Source organism: Adiantum capillus-veneris, chromosome 3 (genome assembly GCF_014529385.1).
Source record: "Adiantum capillus-veneris isolate H3 chromosome 3, ASM1452938v2, whole genome shotgun sequence".
NCBI lineage: Eukaryota > Viridiplantae > Streptophyta > Polypodiopsida > Polypodiales > Pteridaceae > Adiantum > Adiantum capillus-veneris.
The window spans coordinates 45493611-45515654 of NC_140933.1; the positions used below are offsets into that span (position 1 = coordinate 45493611).

At 43.9% G+C, this 22044-nt stretch overlaps 1 protein-coding gene across 1 annotated transcript in view; it reads left to right on the top strand.

The window, feature by feature from the left end:
* The window catches only part of LOC147460843 (uncharacterized), a 44504-nt gene extending 23201 nt beyond the window's left edge, over window positions 1-21303 (top strand). Inside the window, exons 3-10 of the mRNA XM_086499683.1 lie at window positions 15109-15251; window positions 15344-15452; window positions 19282-19422; window positions 19595-19675; window positions 20002-20112; window positions 20209-20280; window positions 20653-20715; window positions 20855-21303. Coding sequence (XP_086355809.1) covers window positions 15109-15251; window positions 15344-15452; window positions 19282-19422; window positions 19595-19675; window positions 20002-20112; window positions 20209-20280; window positions 20653-20715; window positions 20855-20947 — 813 coding nt within the window. The 3' untranslated portion in view covers window positions 20948-21303. The remainder of the gene's footprint in view (window positions 1-15108; window positions 15252-15343; window positions 15453-19281; window positions 19423-19594; window positions 19676-20001; window positions 20113-20208; window positions 20281-20652; window positions 20716-20854) is intronic.
* The last annotated feature ends 741 nt before the right edge of the window (window positions 21304-22044 follow it).

Genomic DNA, 22044 nt, shown 5'->3' on the forward strand with positions numbered 1-22044 from the left:
TAAATCGCGTAGGCATCCTTGTGCGCCAGCTTTTTGGGGCAAGAGGCTTTTATGATTTTCATGTATTGCTTTTGGCCAAGGGCCTATAAATGGATTGCCAAGGCCTCTCTTCTGTAGATCAGCTTGGGAGCACTGCAGAGAGAAGAGGACCCTCAGACATTGTATCTTTTGAAGCATAATAATAAAGAAATACCGAGAAGGGGGGAGACGGACCATACTCTTCTTCCGACTCTTCAGAGGTTGGTCGGTGTCCATTTGAATCCTTGTTGTTCTCTTCCGAACCTGAGTGATCGAGTGTCACAGTTTCCTCCTCGCGGGATTTGTCGACTAAATCCATGTGTGCTGCAAGTAAAGGGATCGGATCCTTCGTAGAAGAAGAATCGTCTAAGCTATAGCCTATGATACCATTGTAATAGACTTAGACATTCCAAGCATAAACTAAAAGAACTAAACAAAACTGAGAAAGAGACGACACGGTACGGCGAAGTTCTTCGTCCAGAGGTATTGGCCCCAAAGACTAGCGACCTATTGAATACAAAAGAATGGAGATGTAGCGTCAACAGAAGGTCGACAGTTGTGCTTGACAAATGCTCCAGTACATTACGCGAAATTTTGGATCAAGCACCCACTTGACGAGATGCATTCTCGATGGCGTATTGTCATCGATTCACCTCTCAAGCCAGTTTTGAAGACGAACACTATAGTATCAAAGCAAAGGGTGTACTCAGAGGATAAATTTAATGAAGCGGTAGAGCTGCGAATCAACAGACTCGTGAAGACCAAAAGGTAGCCGCGGAAGAAGAGTCGAGCAATAGACTATCCCGGCTACTTGGGTCAGAAATCTACTCTTGAGAATACTTGAAAGACAAAGAAACGTGTGCGATTTGAGGGTGTTTCTAGTTCATCCTCGTCCTCTTCTAATAGTTCGGAGAAATCTTCCTCGGATTCTGATGAGAAAAGCAAGAAGAAGGCAAAAAAAAGCAGATCCCGCAAAAGATCTCGGAAGCACTTTGATAGTTCTGATGGGGACTCTTCGTTCTCCGAGAGCTCAGATTTTGATGAGCCGATGTATGCAACGAAGAGGAAGTACCTCGAGGATAGGGGCAAGAAGCCCAAGGATTTCAAGACGGGTGGGCAAGCATTAAAGTTTTATATGTTTTCCGGCTTTAAGGATACCCGAAGGTTGTCGCTTTTATCCAACTAACATCGCTTACTCTGAAGGACGCCACTCCAAGGTATGGAGAGCGATGTCCTACCTCATGGGGAACGCACAAACCTGGTGCTCTACCCACTTCTACGGAGGGAAGACCAACGAAGTGCCTATAGTTCAAGCGAGTTTTCAATTCTTCATGTCTCACTCAGGAATGTGAACGCGATGTGATCACAGCTTGGAATCATTTGAGGATGACCAAGGAGGACACATTGGATGTCTACTGTCAGAGATTTTGGGATACTTTTCTACCGGTCTCTTCTTTTAAGAAAATCACCTTCAAGCAACAAATTGAGCGACTCTGTTGTGGGCTACCTAAAGAGATACAAGATTTTCGTTTGCAGTAGAAGTCCAAGTCCATGCAACGACTAATGGGACATGCCAAACAAGGGTTTGCAATGCATGCATGGGGGACACAAGCTTGTAGCAATTTAGACCAGACAAGAGTCGAACAACAATAACACGAGGAAGGAAAAGCAACAGAAAAGAAAACCTTCAGGCCCTCGATTGTCAGTAGAGTAGCGGTAAATGTTATGGATGCAGGGAACAATGGCATATGCTTGCTAGGTGCCCCAACAAACGACTAAAGATCAATCAGAGGACAAGCCAGAGAGTTCCAAAGCAGTAGAGGAGCGAACAAAGAAAGGAAAGACAAAAGCAAGACTGGTAGCAGATTTTGTGGGGACCGACCCTAAGCAAATGGACGAAAGTATGGAGCTCTACATAGCATGGGGCAAAATACAAGATCAAGAAGCCCTTATCTTCTTTGACAGAGGAGCCAAGGCCAACTTCATCTCGATTGAATTGGCGGCTCGACGTGGAATTACGCCCGGGGAAATGGGACCACTGACTGATGCAATCCTAGTGGCACCAAGACGGGATATTGCCATTACACTTGTCATAGACAAACTACGGTTGCATTGTCAGGGGTATCTAGGGCACGAGGACTTTTACATCATGTCTTTGGAGGGGTATCCTTTTGGGAATCCCCTGGTTTCGCAAGAACAGTGTTGTGGTTGACTACATGCGAAAGGGAAAGTCCATCCCACTCGTATCAACTTCAACCATTTCCAAATTAATGAAATCGAATCTGTTTGTTTACTTGATCTACGTACATGAGTTAGATGACAATCAAACGTCCAATTTGTCCGACCTTGAGAAGGAACGACAAGACTTTCTACAAGCTCAAGCTAATTGTTTCTCTGAAGGCTTACCAAGAGAGTTATCTCCTCAGCGTCCTGAAGATCATACCATTCATTTGATTCCCGGCAGCACACCACCGAACCGGCCACCTTACCGAGTTAGCAGAGCTTAAAACGAGGGAATTATGAACCAAGTGAAAGAGCTTGTGGAGAAGAGTCTCATTTAGCCGAGTATATCACCTTACTATTCGCCAGTGTTGTTAGTTTCAAAGAAAGATGGATCTTGGAGAATGTGCATTGACTACAGAGCTCTCAACAAAATCACCATCAAGAACAAATTTCAAATACCCAGGATCGATGATATATTGGACAGGCTACAGGGTTCTTCACGTTTCAGTAGAATCGACTTGTAAAGTGGCTATCATCAGATCAGGATCGCTCGTGGAGATGCATACAAGACTGTGTTTAGGACGTCCTTTGAATTGTACGAGTATTTGGTGATGCCTTTCGGTCTCACAAATGCTCCTGCAGTGTTCAATAGGATGTTGGGCAGGATTTTTAGAGAGTATAGGTCATTCGTGGCATCTTTTTTGACAACATCATCGTCTTCTCCAAGAGTGAGGTAGAGCACAAACACCATCTGTTATAGTTTTTCCAGGCATTGTGGCAGTGATATCTACTCGTAGTTGATGGGAAAATTCTTGTCGGAGATACATTTTCTGGTACACATTGTCTCTGTGGAGGATGTGAAAATGGACCCGACCAAGATTGATCCCATTCGAGATTGGCCAGATTTGAAGAAGTTACACTAAGTTCGAAGCTTTTTGGGTATGTGCTCTTATTATCGGCGGTTCATTCGAAAATTTGTGGAGATTGTTTCTTTTTTGCATGTTTTGACACAAAAAGGGTGTCCTTTCTCTAGGGGACCATCTGAGATTGCAGCCTTCAAGACTCTTAAAGAAAAGTTGACAACTGGGGCAATGTTGGTATTACCAGACTTGCAAAAACCATTTGAAGTTTACTATGATGCCTAAGGTCGTAGTCTAGGAGCCGGAAGACTATGTTGTGTGTTACACGGGCATTGGGGAACAAGGTTTTGACAAAGTGCCACTGTCCACCTATTTTGGGCCATCGCGGCATGGACACCACCTTGAAAGGTGTGGAGCGGTACTTCTATTGGCCGAGGCTAAAAAAGGATGTGGACGAGTTTGTTTGAAGTTGTTTAGTATGCTAAAAGGTCAAGTTTGAGAGGCATAAGGCACCAGATCTTTTACAACCTTTACTTATACCTAGCCGACCGTGGGAAAGTATAGCAATAGACTTCATTTTTTATCTTCCCAAGACTCAGAGTGGGCATGATGACATTTGGACAATCATCCACAAATCTAGCAAATATGCTTACTTTATTCCAGTAAAGAAGACAATTAAAGCTGATCATTTGGCTAAACTATTTGTCTTGCAGATTTTTCGACTACATGGTATGCTAGAGTCTATGGTTCAGATAAAGATCCTTGCTTTACAAGTTTGTTTTGGAGGGAAATCTGGGAGAATATTGGTACATGGCTATACTTCTTGTCCTCGTTCCACCCACAAACAAATGGGCAATTAGAGATAGAAAATTCAATGGTTTTGGACTTGTTGAAGTCATAATATCTTTGATCAATAGACTCGATGGGAGAAGCAGTTTCCCTTGGTGGAGTTTGCCTACAACAACACGGTTTATGTCTATGAGGAAGGCATCATTTGAGATTATCGAGGGTGTTAAGAATTCCACCTATTCTAAGCACCAAAGATAAGATTTTTGAAGCAGATCATTACACTCAAGATCTGGACACTGCTTTTGCTAAGGTGCGCGAGGCTCTCAAGAAGTCTCAAGCACGGCATAAGAAGGCAATAGACAAGCATCGATGTGACTTACAACTGAAGGAGGATGATTGGGTGCTTTTATGGTTTGACAAGGCATGCCTACCGAAACGGAAGGGTAAGGAGCGGCTTTTTCCAAAGTGAGTGTGGGATACTATGGCCCCTTTCCAAATTCAAGAAGATCAATGATGTATCCTTCAGATTGAAGTTACCAGATACTTGGAAGATTCACAATGCATTTCATGTGAGTCTATTGAGACCTTTCAAAGGTGAAGTGCGAGTGGATAAGGAGCCAAAGGAGGAGCCCCAAGAGAAAGAGAGAGGAGATTCTTATTCCAGAACAGGTCCTTGGATCATAAGGAAAGGAAAGTGAAAGGTAAGCTCACACGTCGGCACTTAGCCAAGTTCAGGAGCTATTCGGCTTTGGATGCAAAATGGATGAAGGAGAAGGACCTAGCAGATACTCCTCAGATTTTAGAGCTTTACCTTGAAGCTTTTGGTCTAGCACCAACTATTCCAAGAGTTATTGATGAATCAACATGCTGAATCTGGTGCACTGCGGACTGCACAAGAGGGGAGTTACTCCGCTCCTTTGTCATAGGTTACCTCGATGGAATAAAGTCATTGATTTCTTTTGAGATTCAGGAATATTGACGGACTGACAATATCATGCTGAGTGACTTTATGTAAAGAAGTACTTTGAAATGAGAATTCCTGAAATGAATTTGTTACATGTGCTTTCTCATGAGTGTATTGTCTGAGTGCATGTTTGAAAGACGAAATGATTGCAACATTTTTGTCTTGATGTGGATATGATAGTAATGATATTTAGGCAATCAAGACATCCGTTGGAGATTAGCGCGGTCTGGGTGTGATTGCTAAATAAGTATCTAAGATCTCGACAGGGATAGTGATGTGAATGTTCAGTGACTGTCGTCTTTGTGTAAGTGATGGATATGCGTGGTTTAGTGCTTTAGTATATAGAGTCAGTGTCTACTGAACTAGTTTTTGTCCTATGTTTGTTTTCCAGGCGTAATTGAGGGTGGTTACAATTCTTTCAAGAGGGGGGTATGTCACAAAGTGATGACGTGGCATGACCTAAAGGATGGACTCCGGACAGAGAGGTGTCAAAGCCCTAGTGAAAGAGACAAAAGAAGTTTTACCAACTTGCAAGTCTGTCGAGTGGCCTATTTTTGAAGATCAACTCCCATCAACTTATGTAACTATATCCGATGGGGCTTTAGGGACCCAAGGCATTAAAATAAAGCAAGACCACTCACACACACTCAAAGCTTGCACAAAAACGTGATGATGTGGTAGCTGTATGGACGCCCGCGATTTGCGTTGATGATGTGGCAGGTTGTACAAACGCTTGCGTTTTACGTTGATGACGTGGCAATTGTGCGAATTTTTGTAAATCGTGCTGGCAGCCCTGTGTGCAAGCTTCCAAGGCAAGATGCTTTTAGACTTGATGCTTTCATGTACTGCTTTTGGCCAAGGGCCTATAAATGAATTACCAGGGCCTCTCTTCCGCAGATTACGTTGAGAGCATTGCGGAGAGAAGAGGACCCTCGGACATTGTATCTTTTGGAGCATAATAATAAAGAAACACCGGGAAGGGGCGCCAGTCTTTGGGGCCAATACCTCTGGGCGCAGAACTTTATTGTGCCGTGTCGTCTCTCTCTCAATTTTGTTCAGTTCTTTCAGTTTTCTTGCGTGTGCTGCATTAGATCTTCGGCTTGGAGTGTCCAAGTCTATTACATGAGATGGCTTTCCTCTTGCAAGAGGTGGTGGGAGGAGGGTAGAGGAAGCTTGACTTTGGAGTTGAAGTTGCAAAGGCCCAAGACTCATAAGAGAAAGAGACTATGAAAAGAAGTGGAGGGAGGGAATCTCTTATATAGAGAGACTTTCAAGTTTCATAGTGGAGAGTGGCTTCAAAAAAGTGGCAACTAGAGCCTAAAAGGAAGCATTGTTTCTTTAAATACATTATGTTCTTAGTAGTTTAAAGGAGCCTGGTCGGCGGACAGGTGCCTTGAAAACCTTATGTTTTAGTTGTGTCCTTGTGTTTTGGTGTTACCAAACTGTCTGAACGGGAACATTTGGGTGGTTCACCTCGTGTAACGAATCTTTAAAACTGACAGATGCCGACAGATAGTAACAACCAGAACAGAATTAAACAGAATCGGAACAAACCTGCAACACTTAAATATTTGAGCTTAAAATGAATTTCACACTTGAGATGAGACACAGTGGTGGAGTTCCATTCCTTGATGCACTGGTCCCTTAACTAGGCATCCCTTGCAGTATTTCTTTATTATTCACCTTCTCACATACAATTGCCAATGTGAGTCTAACTCCAACTGGATGCCTAGAACTTGTACAATCTCTTTTATAAGCCCTTGTCCTACTTTTACAAGTCCTCAAAAGCATGGAAGTTATTTGTTTTAAATCCCGGCACTCCAAAAAGTCAAGGCTTTTAATGTAATGTGCAGTGGAAGTCAAAAGCATGGAAATTATTTGTTTTAAATCCCGGCACTCCAAAAAGTCAAGGCTTTTAATGTAATGTGCAGTGGAAGTGAATGATGGTGTAAGCTCAAGATGAGTGCTCAGTGAGTGCTCAAGGTTCCTTTTTCTTAGAGGAAGGGAGAGCCTTCCTTTGCTTAATGAAATAATGTGTAATGACTAGAAAAAAAAAGAGAGTGGAAAACTTTGAGGGAATAGTGCTGAGAGAGAGAAAGGAAACGAAACGAAATGTTATATTAACATCTTAAGAGGCCAAAATGACCTATGAGACCAAAAAGTTACAATTGGTGAATCTGATACCATGTCTGAGTACGGAAATTAGAAAGTTCCAAAGAACTAACAGTAAGACACTAAAGCACTAAGGAGAAGGGAAATGGGGGGGGGGGGGGGGGGGGGGGGGTGTTTGTGGGTTCAGATGAAATCTCTCATCGGTCGCTGTTGGATCTCATCGACCTCCTCCATGGTCAGTACTCTGGTTGGCGGGCGTCTTGCATGTCGAGCTAGAGTGATCTGTATCTTCTGTTGCAGCCTTCGTCGGTATTGGGAGACCCCCCGAGGTCGTGGACGTCTGGATTTGATAAGCTCAGTGGCTCAGTCAAGCAGTGTACCTCTAGTATGAGTATTCTCTAAGATCTGCTGTAATGACTACTCCGTTGGCTCTCCTCTAGCTAGTGTAAAGAAATCTGTGATTCGTCTCCAAGGCTGCCTTTCCCCTGATGTCCTCAGCAAGCTCTCCCTAAGTCTACGTAGCTCTAGCAGGAACAATCCGAGACACCTCTAATCCTTGTATCTCATGACTCTAGAAAAAGGTCCAAACCCTTCTCTAAACAGGCAATGGAAGCGGCCGTGTATCTCATAGTATGTCGGACAGTGACATGTGTAGTGCAGCTCTGTCTCTGGCTTTAAGTTACATAGGTGACATATCTTGGCTCTTGTCGGCACCCCTCGAAATCGGCCGGTCTCAATCTGGAGCTGATGTGAGGATGTGCGTATCTGTCCAATAGCGCATCTTATCCCATGAGATAAGTGTGTATCCATGTATGCAGGCCTAGTTACAAAGCCGTCCTCCGTGAGTTGGAGAAGATGCTCTCTGTAGAAGGCCATCTTTGTGCCCAACTCATGTGTCGGTTGTATCCATGTGCTTCTGGTATTTAGGTGAATCAGATCCTGACGTATAAATCTGGTGATCTCTGTCCGTGTGAGAGATAGGGAGGGTGCATCCAGGGAGTATTGGAGCAGAGGTAATCTATCCATGTTGAGACCATGCGATTGAAACCATGTTGTCATCTGTCCATACCAACATGCTGTATCGCCTTGTAGAGCTAGTTGTCGAGATGACTCCGGGGCAAGCCGGGCGTATCTGTCCCTGGGGAGATCCTATAGACTGTGCATAAAGGATACTGATCTCGTGAATGCCTCCACCACGGGCGGGGGGGGGGGGGGGGACTAGCTCAGCTTGGATAATCTCATGTGGTACTGAGGCCTTAGCCCGAATCATCCGAGCGATTGTAGAGACTAGAGGCCTCTCCATACATCGCCATCCATCTGTGTTGCCAGATCTCCCATGGTGGTCTACTGAGGGTCCCCATACCTGAACTCCATAGAGCGTAGCATAGCTGGAGTCACTAGAGTGTCAAAAAGCCAAAGCTTTGTTCGCGGTTCCTGAAACTGAACCTGCAAACACATCCTCTCCAATCCACCCAAAGCTGCATATGCTCTTGTCAGTCTAGTCTTTGATGCTCTCCTTAGTGAAAACACCGTTCCACCGAAGACTACTCCAAGATAAGTATATGCATTTGTGTACTCCACGGTCTCCTGGCCATACATAAATGTGGGTGCCGACCTCCTGACCCACTGTGGTGTGGTGTTAAACACCATAACCTTGGTTTTCCCCAGATTGACAAACAATCCACTGTCATGAGCAAATGTATGCAGAGCATCTAAATGACGCTGCATCCCCTCTGGAGTCAGAAATCAACACAATATCATCCGCGTATAGTAACAACGGAATCCAAGCTGTGCCCTCTTGTCCTCTTGACGCTCTACATAGTCCGAAAACTCATCCACATACATCCCAAAAAGAGTCGGGGATAGGGGGCATCCTTGCTTTACTCCAATAGTGGACTGGACCATGTCAGACATTCCCTCAGTGGTGCGTAACCGCCCCATCACTGTCCTGTATAGAGCCAAAATCCCCCATATCAGCTATGTAGGCACACCCATGTCCTGTAGTCTATGTATAAGTCTGGCTCTCGGCACTGTGTCAAAAGCTTTGTGCAAATCCACAAAGCTACAATAGATCCTCTTGCCATGGTGTCTACCCTCCTCAATAATAGCTATGAGTGTCAGAATCTGGTCAAGAGTGGAGAAACCTCTCTTGAAACTTGCTTGCCCGGGTGCCCTTATGCCCTCTCGCTGTGCCCATCTACTCAGCTCCTACTCAAGAACGGATGCATACAACCCAGCTAATGTGTGACCAACCATGATGGTGCGATAATTCGCGGGAATCATGGGATCTCCCAACTTGATAATAGGCACAATCGTAGACAAACTTCAAGTCTTCGAGAAGCCTTCATACATGGCTCGATTAAGCATCATAGCCGAGAGATCTGCAACCATATCTCTGGCATGGATGAAGTGCTCTGCTACCAGACCATCATGATCATGTGCCCTCCTTGTCTTCATCTTGTCAATGGCTTTTCTTACCCTCTCGGTAGTAAAGAAAGAACATGTCTCCGGGCATGTCTCTAGTGGGTCCGGCAGTGGCGTTTGCCCTGGTGCTGTGTAGAGGGATGTGGCATATTCCCTCCATGTCTCAGTGGAGGTGACCACTGGTGGTGGTGAATGCTCGTGGAATAGCCTCCATGCTTCGCTTGAGTCTCGACTTATAAATAGCTGATATAGATCCGCTCTAGCTGAGATAGATGGGCCCTTTTCTTTCGTCGCACTAGGCGGCAAAAGATAATCCGTGACTGTCTATGTGTGGTAATACCCATGAGTACTTCCCTTTGTAATTTGATCCTCGTCTCTTTGCACTCCTCATCATACCAACTGTTTTGGGGCATGCTCCCAGATCGCCTCCGTGTGGGCTGGCTGTGGGGGTATGCCTCCGATGCTGCATCATGGAGCGTCTCTGTCAGTATCTGAGTGAGTTCATCTAGTGGCCGTGGGGACCTCTCCTAATGGAGCTGTGCTGAACTGAAAGGTCAGGGTGAAAGACACGATAGCATGATCAACTGCTACTCCAATTGGCCTAGTGCCCACCATGAAATCCTGAAAGAATGGAATGAGACCTAGCTGGGCCATAACATAATCCACTGTGCTGGCACCATGTCGGTGTGGAAAGCAAGTAAAACCTCCAGCTGCCGAAAATCTTTGTAGGCCATTCACAATGGCCAATCTGTGTGCGGTTCCCATATCTATAAAGTATTTGCCATATTCAGTGTATTCCTCATCTTGTGATAGTTTGGATAGACCCATCTCTGTGACGTCCAGCTCCCTAAGCATTCCTTCGGAAGTATCATAAAATATTGTATGGTGGTGGGCAGTCCTAGCATTGAAATCCCCTAGTATGATAATGTCACCATCCTTGGAAAACTCCCATATATCATTATCCAAAATAGCAAAGGGGGATTGTCCTCTAGGTGATGCATATACTGACGTATTAGGAGGAAAGTAACAAATAGCTATGTAGAGGTATCTGCCCGTCTCTGCCCTGAGCCTCATCCACATGTACCTAGCCTGTTTATCCTTGCGTGCTATATATATCAGTGGTTGCAATTCCTCCCTGAATAGAACTGCCACTCCCTGTGAGGCCCGTCCTTGATGCTTAGATCTGGTCTCCTGTCTGCATGTTGTCTCCCATCTATATCCGCTCACCTGTGGCATGGATTGTCTAGGTGCTTGATGCGTCTCAGAGTAGAAAATGATGTCTCTCCCTGTGAAGCTATCCTCAAAGGCCCCTACATCAGGGCGGAGTGACCCATTACAATTCCAGGTTGCCATCTTTAATGTGGTCCCATAGGTCTCGCACCATCATGCGGGGTGTCACTCCAATATCACCACCTTATCCCTGTAAAAAGCAGTTTTCCCCTTTTCCCTTGCTGCTCTAATTTCTGGCATTACTTCTTGCATATGAGCAATCGGTGAGAGGGTGAGGTCATCTCCAAGAAAGATGCCAGTTTTCTTTAGAGTTGGTCTCTTCTTTAGGAAGTCCTTCGCTTCCATGAGAGAGAGAGAGAGAGAGAGAGAGAGAGAGAGAGAGAGAGAGAGAGAGAGAGAGAGAGAGAGAGAGAGAGATGATGAAATGAAATGTTATATTAACGTCTTCGTAAGGCCAAAGTGACCTATGAGACCAGAAAGTTACAATGTGGTGGATCTGATACAAAGTCAAAGTAACAAGATGACAAAATGACAAAATAAAATACTATGGAATCCTAAACTGCTAGGTGTGGACTAAGGAGCTAAACAGCTAGCTGGGATAGCTAGATCACAGGAAATCCAGCATTGGTCGCTGGCGGATCTCATCAATCTCCTCCATGGTCAGTAGTCTGACCGGGCGTCGTGCATGTCGAGCCAAAGTGACCCGAATCCTCTGATGCAGCCTCCGTCAATGCTGTGTAGTCCTCCACAATCGTGGGCGTCTGGATCTCCCCATCTCAGTCGCTCGGTCGATCAGTATGCCTTTGGTGTAAAGCGACGAGCTCTGCTGTGGTAGTAACTCCTCCGGGTGTCTAGTGGGTGGCAGCTCTAAAGAAGTCTGTGATCTGTCTCTGAGACTGGCTAGCCTCTCCTCTCATCAGGCTCTCTCTGTGTCTGCGCAGCTCGAGCAAAAACAAACCCAAGCATCTCTGATCCTCGTACCGCATGACTCTAGAGAATGGTCCAAAGCCCTCTCTAAACAAGCAATGGAAGCGGCCTTGTATCTCGTAGTAGATGGGGCAGTGGCCTGTGTAGTGCAACTCTGTCTCAGGCTCGATGTCACACAGGGGGCATGTCCTGGCCTCTGTTGGTACTCCGTTGTATCTCCCGGTCCCGGTCCTGATCCGCAGCTGGTGTGAAGATGTGCGTATCTGGCCAGTAGCACATCGTATCCCATGAGACAAGTGGGTCTCCATGTATCTGGGCCTCGTGACAAAACCATCCTCCGTAAGCTGGAGGAGATGCTCTCTGTAGAAAGCCATCTTCGTGCCCAGGTCCTGAGCTGGCTGTATCCATGTCCTCTTGGTGTCTAGCTGAGTCAAGTCGTGGCAAATGAGCCTGGCGATCTCGGACTGTGTAAGAGTCAGAGAGTGCGCATGCAGTGAGTAGTACTGGAAGGGAGGCAATCTGTCTATGTTGAACCCATGCGCCCGGAACCATGATGTCATCTTCCCATACGAGCATGCTGTATCTCCCTGCATGGCTAACTGTAGAGAGGACTCAAGTGCAAGGCGTGCATATTTGTCTCTGCGTGTACAATAGCGCGTGGTACTGAAGCCTTGGCTCTAATGAGCCGCGAGATCAGAGAGCGAGAGAGACGACACCATATGGGCTCCCAATCCCCCCTCCAAGCCCCCCCTTCTCTATTGCTAGAGAGGTATTTTCTTTAGATTGCACAAAGTCTGGTACAATGGTTCTAGATGTTGTTGTACTCGAGGACGACGACGACGACAACGAGGTCGAGGCTAAAGGCTGGTTCTTCTGAAAACAGAAAACGCTAGGGATGTTGATGGGATCTGGATCATATGGTGCAGCTAAGGGGCTGATCTGTCGTCAGGGACGACGACGATGGCTGAAAACTGAAAAACGCTGGCTGATCTGAGGGCTAGAAATTGAAACGCTGCCCTTGTCGCGATGGGAAGGCTGACCACGGCGAGGCAAGGCTGATTTGATGAGGTACAGTGGCGGTACGCCGAGGATGAACAAAGACGTTGCTGGCTGAAAACGCTAATGCTCATGGGAAAAACGCTGATGGTGCTGATGATCCTAGGTACTTGGTAGTGCTTGGTTCTTGTCAGGCTCCTTCACTGCTCCTTTGTCTTCTGCTGGTGCCCAAAGGATTTCCTTTAGCCATTTTCCCTACCTACATTCCAACAAGAATAAATGAAAAGTCACTTATTAATAAAATGCTTGCTAAGAGGTGGTTCACGTGCAGTTTGGGAAAATGAGTTCTTGCGGTGAAAATGCTTATGCTAGGTATTGGGTACCGATGCTAGTGATCATGGGTTGTGCAATCAGAGGGTATGCAGCTACTCTAAGTGCCTGGACATGCACGTCCTACGTACAGGCTCACAAAGGTGCCAGAACACTTCCTAGGCTACCTAAACCCTAGAAGTAGGTACATCTTGTCCACATGCACATAGGGTTAGATGTGCAGGTGACATTTAATAACTTTAGTCAATCTGTCATGTCACTTAGTTTGTATAGTGCCACCTCAAGAGCTTGCAATTTTCGCCGCAAATTGCACATGCATTGTTGAGACTATGTTTTCAAGGCATATATGCCCACAGGCACCATGAAAAAAAAAAACTATCCACTTTACAACTTTATCTACAAAGTTGAACGTGAAGGACTTTAAATACAGAATCAAGTCTCTCATCTCAAAGATACTAGATGAGGGTATTTGGGAGTTCTCGAGGGATGGAGATGTTGTGCTACTTGGGGATTTCAATGCTAGCACAACATGTCATTATGCATCTTTCTTTGACACTTCTGAGGAGATGCTGAGAGAGCTAGACTTCAGAGAGATGGTGCTCTCTAGGACCTTAGAGAATGCTCAGGAATTTACAGAGTATGGGAGATATTTGATTGAGATGGGCACAACCATGGATTGCCTATTTTGAATGGCCTTGATAGATACTGTTGGGGTAAAGGCGGCATGTGCCTTGGACGTCCAATGTCCGCCGCCCACTGACCTTAGTAACCCACTCACTTATTCTTTATACATAGAAGAATAAGGAGCGAGTGCTGCTTCTTGCCACTCTACTCTATGTGTTCTCTCTTGCCCCACTCTGTGTGTTTTCTCTTTCTCTCTCCTTCTCCCTTCCTGCATACGCACCGCATTCGCGCATCAACAATTGGTATTAGAGCGCATGGCAATCATGGGGAGCACGGTGGCGTCGAGAGCTTCGAGGTGGTGGTTTACTCGCTCTCGGCGGTGGAGAGATCAAGAAAGCTTGGAAGCTTTGTGAGAATGCAATGGGAGCTTGTGAGCTCAGCTGAGAGTGAAGTATGCTCTTGTGGAAGTTCAAAAGACAATGTGGAAGATACTGTGTAGTAGATGAAATTGGGAGATATATGGGCTTTGTGGTTGGCGATGTTGTGAGTCCCAAAGATGAGGATCACACAATCTCCATGAGGACGGTTCTCTACCCATCCTTAGCGAAGAATCCTCCACAGTTCATTTCTCTCCCGACTATCCATCGGGGAGAAATCTTGAGTATTCTTCATTGATCTTCCGGGCCATTGCTTTATTTGTGGCAAGAAGGGCCATGTTGCCGCAGTTTGTACCGGTTGCAGGATATCTACTGATTAGAGGCAACTTGCTTCAAAACAAGAGGCACTTCATGCAAATGGGGGATTGGAAGGTGTTAGTGGAAGGAAAAGATGTTAAGCAGAAAAAGCCAAGAGGAAGGAAGCGAAGAAAAGAAGACAATGAGCTCGGAGGACAAAGGCTCCAAAGCTTGTGTATAGACGCAGAGTTCTCGTGTGTTGTTCCTCTTGAGAACTTCTTCACACTTTGCATGATCGACCATTTGATCCTCAAGGCACTAGTTTGGACATCAGCAACAATTCTGAAGGCATAAATTTAGCTTTGCAAGCGGCATTTTCCTTCTTTGGCAGAAATTGCTAAGAATGTCTGTTGAGAAGAAGGCTTTGAAGCATAGTCATAGGGGACGCCCATTTCTGGGCTTCCCGTCCCCGCTTGCCGTCTCGCCCTCTTTTTTACACTAAAAATCCATTTGAGCCCCATCCCCCGTCCCTTGTGACTATGCTTTGAAGACCTCTAAGCCTAGGAGGTTGTCTAGGCTTAATCCCCATTCCTAGCCTTGATTTAAGGCAATCTTGTACTTTAGATAGCCCTAGGACTTTTATCTTTTGGTGATACCATTTATGGTCAATTCTCTAGGGTCTGTGCCTTTGAGGTGATTCTTTAATGGAAAGATTTTCTTTTCTGGAAAAAAAGAGAAAACTTGCAGGAGTCCACAAAATGGCTTGATATTCTTGTTCTGATTTGTCCCATAAACCCACATCATTTTCTGTTCTCAATCACTTAACACGTTATGTTTATAATTGTCCATCATTGTTTGCAAATCATTGTCTTTGATCGAGCAAACCGGTGAGTGTTTGTTCTCATAGAGATAACTAATATTTTTGTCTATAAAGCAGGAGGATGTTGTTAATGAAGAAGAATACAAACCCAAAGTAATTTGGGAAGCATCAGAAGAGGGGATTGTTGATGAGATCAATCTTTCTGTACAACTTGGACAAGACATAAATCAGCCCAACCCGGTTACACTAGACACTCCACTGTCTGTATGCTTTACCTTGATGATTGACAGCATCTTTTCATCGCAAAAACATTTATGGTCAGTGGTAACATGACACTTTTGCTCTTGCACAGAGGCATTGCAGCGAAGATTAGGAACAATGATGTTGCAACTCTTCTCTTATCTTTTGGTGCAGACATAAATGTCCCAAATGCTTCAGGAGATACTCCTCTACATTGGGCGGTATGGTTTTTATTTCTCAGGATGGATTTTTACAACTGTAATAACTCTTTTAAACTGATTTATTGATATCCCTCGACCCTTATCCCCACGCATACGAGAACTTTTGTGAAATTTTGTTATTGAGGATTCTAGGGACTTGCATTCCTAAATTCTTGTGTAAGTGACAGATTTTCATCCTTCCTATGAAACAACAAGCTATTTGTGCCACTTTTATCTACTTATACCAGGAACACCAAGGTAAGGGCATAATCTCAAATGTGGGTCAGACTATCTAAGATTCCCACCCATTTCATACAAGAAAGACCTGACCTTCTCAAGACTTGTGGCCTCTGTAGATTCCTATCATGACATGGAACTGGCCTTATAAAACATTTTGAATTTGTGTATGTTTATGTAGGGAATGAGTTTTGAGGTGGCAGGCTTATCCCCATTTAAAAAAAGCAAGATACCATGAGAGATATCATTAGTGAGAAAGCGAAAGGGAAAAGAGGATTTGTTTCAGACTTGCACATCTTTCTTTCCTCTCAAGAACCTTTGAAATCCTTTCTGTTTCAAAATCATGTTGCTAATTCACGTGATCTTTGTCCCATACTGAAAAGCAGCTTCCAAAGGCAATACTGGTCTATGAGAGAATGGGGTAACACTTATTAACATACCATGGAACATCAAAAGAAAACGATCCCTAAAAAGATACCAAACAGTTGTCATTTGGCATTTTCTACATTTTTGATCAGCGGGGCAATAAGATACACAAAAGGGCACGTGCAATCTGGTTGGTATCTTGCTCCTCTTTGTACTATATATTGGGTGTAGAATGTTTTTGTGGGAATTTTTACAAAATATCCCTTGTAGCTACAAGGTTCACACTTGTCCACCTTTAGTATGAGGACAAGTGTAAAGATGACAACTGTAAAGGGTCGGAGAGTGATTTCAGGGTGAGGACTTACCACCTGGAAAGGTGCTCCAGCTGTGGCATAGGTGGACCAGAGTACACAAGTGGACCGGGTGCAAGGCAGCAAGGGTAGCCTTAGCAGTGTGGAACAAAATGCCAAGGGGTAACCGTGTGGACCAGCTATCTTACCCTCAAACTCTGGTAGCAGATGCAAATGCAAAGAGCCACTCACTTGGATGTTTCCACAATATAACTTCAAGGGGGGAAGGTCAGTGGGCATGACCTGTCTCATCAGTACATGTATTTGGTGATAGTCACTAGTTGCCTCAGTTGGAAGAAGGGGTGATACTCTCCTCAGGGTTGTACTTGTCCTAGTCTCAATCTCCGTCTGGAGTCTGCACTACATTTGACCATTGCAGCTAGCCTCCACCCCATGGTACCTTGTGTCTGAGTTGTGGTCCAGAGCTTGGTGTGCTGCCAACCGATCGTAGTCAATCTTGTTCATGGTCTTGTAGTCATCTTTTGGGCCAATGTAAGTTCAGTGAGTGTGTTATATCCCAAGTTCTCAATATCCATCTACTGTGCTATGTGGTTTCTAGCAAGCATCTTGTGCTTAGTATGAGAAGATATATGCATATTTTGCGACACAAGGTTTTCATAGTAGTTCCATTAAGAGTACATTGTATGTCAAACTCAAAAAGAAATATACTTTTAATAGATATAAGGTGTGGTCGCACTAGAAACTTTCATGAAAAAGCTTCCTTGATGGCTTTAATTATTTTGGTCTTCCATTCCATCATGTGGGTTTATGTTAGGCATCCCCAAGGATCCAATCCGTACACATGAAAATACACTAGCCAAAATCGCAATAAACAGTAGACGAGATCGACATCTGACTCTCCTTCCAGCCACCATGGAGCCTAATTGGCTCACCCTCAAGCCTAGGAGCTTACAGCTACTCAGCCTAGTGGCTCATCTCAAGGACTAATGTTGGGATTAAAGGGCCACTGTATCAGGTCAACCATGTCCGGCTGCTCACTACCTCTACTAACTCAATTATTCTTATCACAACACAAGAAGAAATAAGGGAGCTACAGCATGTTGCTGTAGTGAAGCTCCACCCATAACAATTGTGCATACATTTTTACCTTCAAGTGGTATGAGAGCCGACGGTGGGCTCAATCGTTGGGAGCGTGTGGAGAGACCACCTTCAAGCTTGAAGCTCGGTTTGCAGAGAGCTTGTCGTAGCTCGAGCCCGGTTTTTGGGATCTACGTGGGATTGAAAGCTGTATTTTCGGCTTCACTATGCAAGATAATGTATGCGTCTGTAGGCTTGGATCTGGAGTGCTCAACTGCGAATCTCTCTTTGTATGTGTGAATCACACAGTGAGGAATAAACTCATTAAGCAGCAAATTAGGACCATGATAGGCTGGTGGCTGAGCATCTTTTACACTCCAAAGTTATGATGGGAGAGCTTTTGGCTTGTATGTTTAACAAAACTATGTGTGAGGGATTGCCTTACAGTTTGGTTGTGCCCATATTCAAATCAGGAGATCCGACATTGCCAACTAACTATCACGCTATCATGATTGTTCATAGTTGGCCAAGCTGTATGCATCCATATTAGAGCATGAGCTAGGCCGTTTGGCAGAGTGACATGACATGGTCTTTGAGCACAGGGGCAGGCAGGTTTTAGGAGAGGCTTTTCCACTCTTGTTCACATCCTCACACTCGGGGCGATTATAAAGGAGGGTAGAACACATAAGAAACAAATATAAGTTGCTTTGTGGACTTTTGCAAAGCCTTCACCGAGAGCCAAGCTGATGTGTTGACTACATGACATGATGTGCCTAGGGAACTCATATGGGGGATTATGGCACTTTATGAGACAGTGGGCCCTCTGATGTGTCGGGAAAAAAAAAAGGTGTGCACATCAAAGGGTCTCTCAGGACCTGTCTTCTTCACTATTGGGGTGAAACAGGGATGCTCTCCCCAACGCTATTTGGCCTTTATGTTGATGAGATTTCAGATTATATTGTGAGAGGAGGAGATAGAGGAGCCCCTCTTTCAGGCACTTGGTTACCCCTTCTGTTGTATGCAGATGATATTGTGCTTATTGTAGACTTGCTGCAAGGGCTTCAGAAACATTTTTGATGAACTACATGCATATGCACATGATAGTGGTCTCTAAGTGAACCTTGGTAAAACCAAGGTCATGGTGTTTAATACTACAACTCAGTGGGTGAAAGCCTGAGTGCCAGTATTTCTGTATGGCATGAGGAGATAAGAGCATGTGAACTCTTATATTTATTTAGGAGTGGTTCTCATTAGACCCATCTTCTCTGTGAAAGGAGCAGCCGGTGCAAGACTCAAAAGGGGCTATGCAGAATTAGTCTTGAGAGGATGTGTTCCCCGGTACAATTGCGGGAGCTGTGGTTGTTTGACACCTTGGTCAATGGTTACATCACAACATCACATGGAGTGCACATATGGGGCCCTAGCCTAGGGCGCATGCATGATGCTGGGTGACGGATGGAGAGACCTTTAGTCTCCGTAATATCCAGGATGATCAGGTGCAAGGCATCATGCCACATAAGATCATTAGGGCTGAACTAGGGGATGCACCAATTGTGGTGCAGGCTCTCACCAAATTTATGTCCTTCATTCATAGTCTATGGGAGCTCCCTCGTCATCATTGAGGTCGCTGAAAAGTTTAAATGCTTCTGGTATGCTATCAACCAAATAAATGCGTTACACATTGATAGCCTACCAGGTGGCAGAAGCTGGTATGGTTTATGGCCAGATTGTTTGTTTATATAAAGGTACATGAAGAATCTAATGTCAATATGCTGTAGAGAATAACAGTCTATATGAATGGAGGCATTAGTGACCTACTCTTAACTGAGAAATTACAGTTTAACATTTAAGTTTTGCAGGCTTACCATGGCAATAAGGACATGGTAATTTCTTTGCTGGGCAAAGGAGCAAAAGTAGATGCTAAAGGGGATAATGGAAACACACCCCTGCATTTAGCTTGTACTGAAGGCCATGTTGAGGTTGTCAGCACCCTACTTCAGGTATTCATGATCTTGTTCACTTTATCTTTCTTGTTAGTAAGTTATTGAAGCACAGTTTGTATGTTTAGATTCCCTTGACATATGTTCAATCGTTAGAGGACACTTTTTTGTTTCTTGAAAGGCTGTGGTAATCACATAGCTTAAATAGTCAATCTACGTGTGTGAAAGTCAGGAGGGGGCATCGGTCACTGTCAAGAACGTGTTTGGGAACAATGCATTGCTTTTGAGCCTCAACCCTGAGATTGAAAAAATGGTTGGTGCATCTCAATTCTCAACTTTTTTCTTGATCAGTAACAAGATTCTTGCACAATGTGGAGTTAATCTTCTCGTTTGCTTCATGTCCACAAAGAGGCTTCATCAAGACAATGACACTAATAATCACATTGGTTGAAATGTTGTTATATTCACAAATTTGGGCTTGTGATACTGCCTATGGATTTCAAACCTCCATAATTGGGTGAATGTGCAGACATAGCATCTCCGCATCTATGGCCTTATTTCCCTTGGATAACCCATCTCAGGATGCCGAAAGTGTTAGCTGTCAATGCTCCGAACTTATGTAGTTTTTGAGTTTGTAAGGTCAAATCAGTAATGGTGGATGAGTCTCAACGAGAAGTACTAAGAATATCTGAAAGGGAGAAAGCTGAAAGGAGAAAACAAGAAGAGGAGACCAAGAGCCAAAAACTTTTGGTGCATACTTCTGTTTCTTTTTATTGTAACATCTTCCTATATCATTATCTTCGAGCAGTGTCTTGCTGAATAATTGACGTCCGTGTTTTATTACAGGCAGAAGTAGCAGAGAAAAGAGAGAGAGAATTGAAAGATCAAGCTAAAAGGGAGGCAATCTTAGCAGAGGAGGTTTTCTATTTCAACCTACTCCCTTGCTTTTATCATGGAAATTCATAGTCACAAGGAAACTCGATTTCCGGGCCGAAACTCTGTTTTCTTTCCTTTGTGCCGTTTCTTGATGAATTTTCAAGGTTGCATACAAAATATAACAGTTTTCTAATCGATTCCATTGGAGAGGAAGCCGATTCAGTCTAAAATGGTGTTGCCTGTCTCATTTCCGTTTCCTTTTCCGTGTAACTATGTGGCAATGCAAATTATTGATAGGCATAACCAGAATATCCAATTTGCTTTATCATTAAGAGACTGCAAAGGCCATACTTACATTGTCTTTCTCATCACTAGCTACTGTCAAATGCCTAATTAGTAATGCACCGTCTGTAGAAACGGATTGAAGAAGAGGAATTAGCCAAAGAACAAGCAGAAGCTGAGGAGTTGAGACGGATGGTAAGACTATGATAAAATGACTTTTTTTTTTCCCCCCCGGAAGTCATGAAATTTTAAGATCTGTTTCTACAATATACCTGAATTGACGTCATTAGATCAAGTATTTGTAAACAAATTTTTTTTTTGGGCTTGCTCTTAGGAAGAAGAACGTATTGCTAAAGAAAAAACCGAAGCTGATCGATTAAGAAAAGAACGGAGAGCAAAAAGGAAGCAGAAGAAGAAAACTAAGTGAAAATTAGTAGCCATGCTTTTGTACTGTACATCTGTAAATGTAGAAGTAAATATGTGTGTATAGCAGATGTTGTAAATGCTGGATTTGTAAAAATTCAAGGATGGGAAAACATAAATGGCTGCTCCAAGCTGTGATGTTAGTGCAAACTATGCTTTTGTAAAGACGTATAGCCGTACTAGTATGGCCGGCCGCCTTCGGCGGTCTCTCCCTCTTTATCGCGTGCAGAGGGACCTCTTTCAATTTTGGAGTTTAGCCATCATGTCGCAGATCTAGACACGTGTAAAGGGCTCCCCCTTCCGCCATATTATGTTAGTTTAGATGATCATTGGCAATTATTGGGTATGAAATAACATTTTAGCTTATTTTTGGCAATATCAAAAGGATACCAATTAGCTTCAAACACCTTCTTTTCTAGCAAATAACACTTGAATAGTTTCTTGTACAAATTTCAATCAGTGAAGCTTGACCAAATCTTTTTGCTTTTGTGCATCATCAAAGGTTTCTTTTTTATGAAGTTATCTCCTTGTTGTCATTCATAATCACCAAAGACCTTGTTCGATGATTAAATTAGAGAAATCAAGCAAATTAATATTCTTGTGTTCAAGGAGAAGAGATTTGGCAATGAAAACGCATTGTGCTTCACTTGCTTGTTCAAGAATGATCAACTTGGTAATGTAAATCACAATATGGTGGGAGGCAACATTTTATTATTGAGTCATTATCATCCATGTGTTTGAGAGGAGTGTTTTTATTTTTTGTTCTTTCAAAAAACAAATGCTAAAGGGGAGAGTATTTCTTCAATGAGATAAAAATGATGAAATAAACAATTGTATAGTGGAAAAAGAACTCCAAAAACTTGCAAACTAGTTTCTATGTTCAATATAGCAATTGATCTAATGTATTGGAAACATACCTACCCCAATTATGCACCATTTTAGCAAAGATCATGTGCCATTTTCTTGGAGATCGTTGCAACTTGAATTGTTGAACATAGCCTTGATTAAAATTATCAATTTCCCCCACCCCCACAATTTCATGTTTTACAAAACCTTACAAGAAAAACACATACTAGTGCCACATTGTGGGGTTGGTTGTGT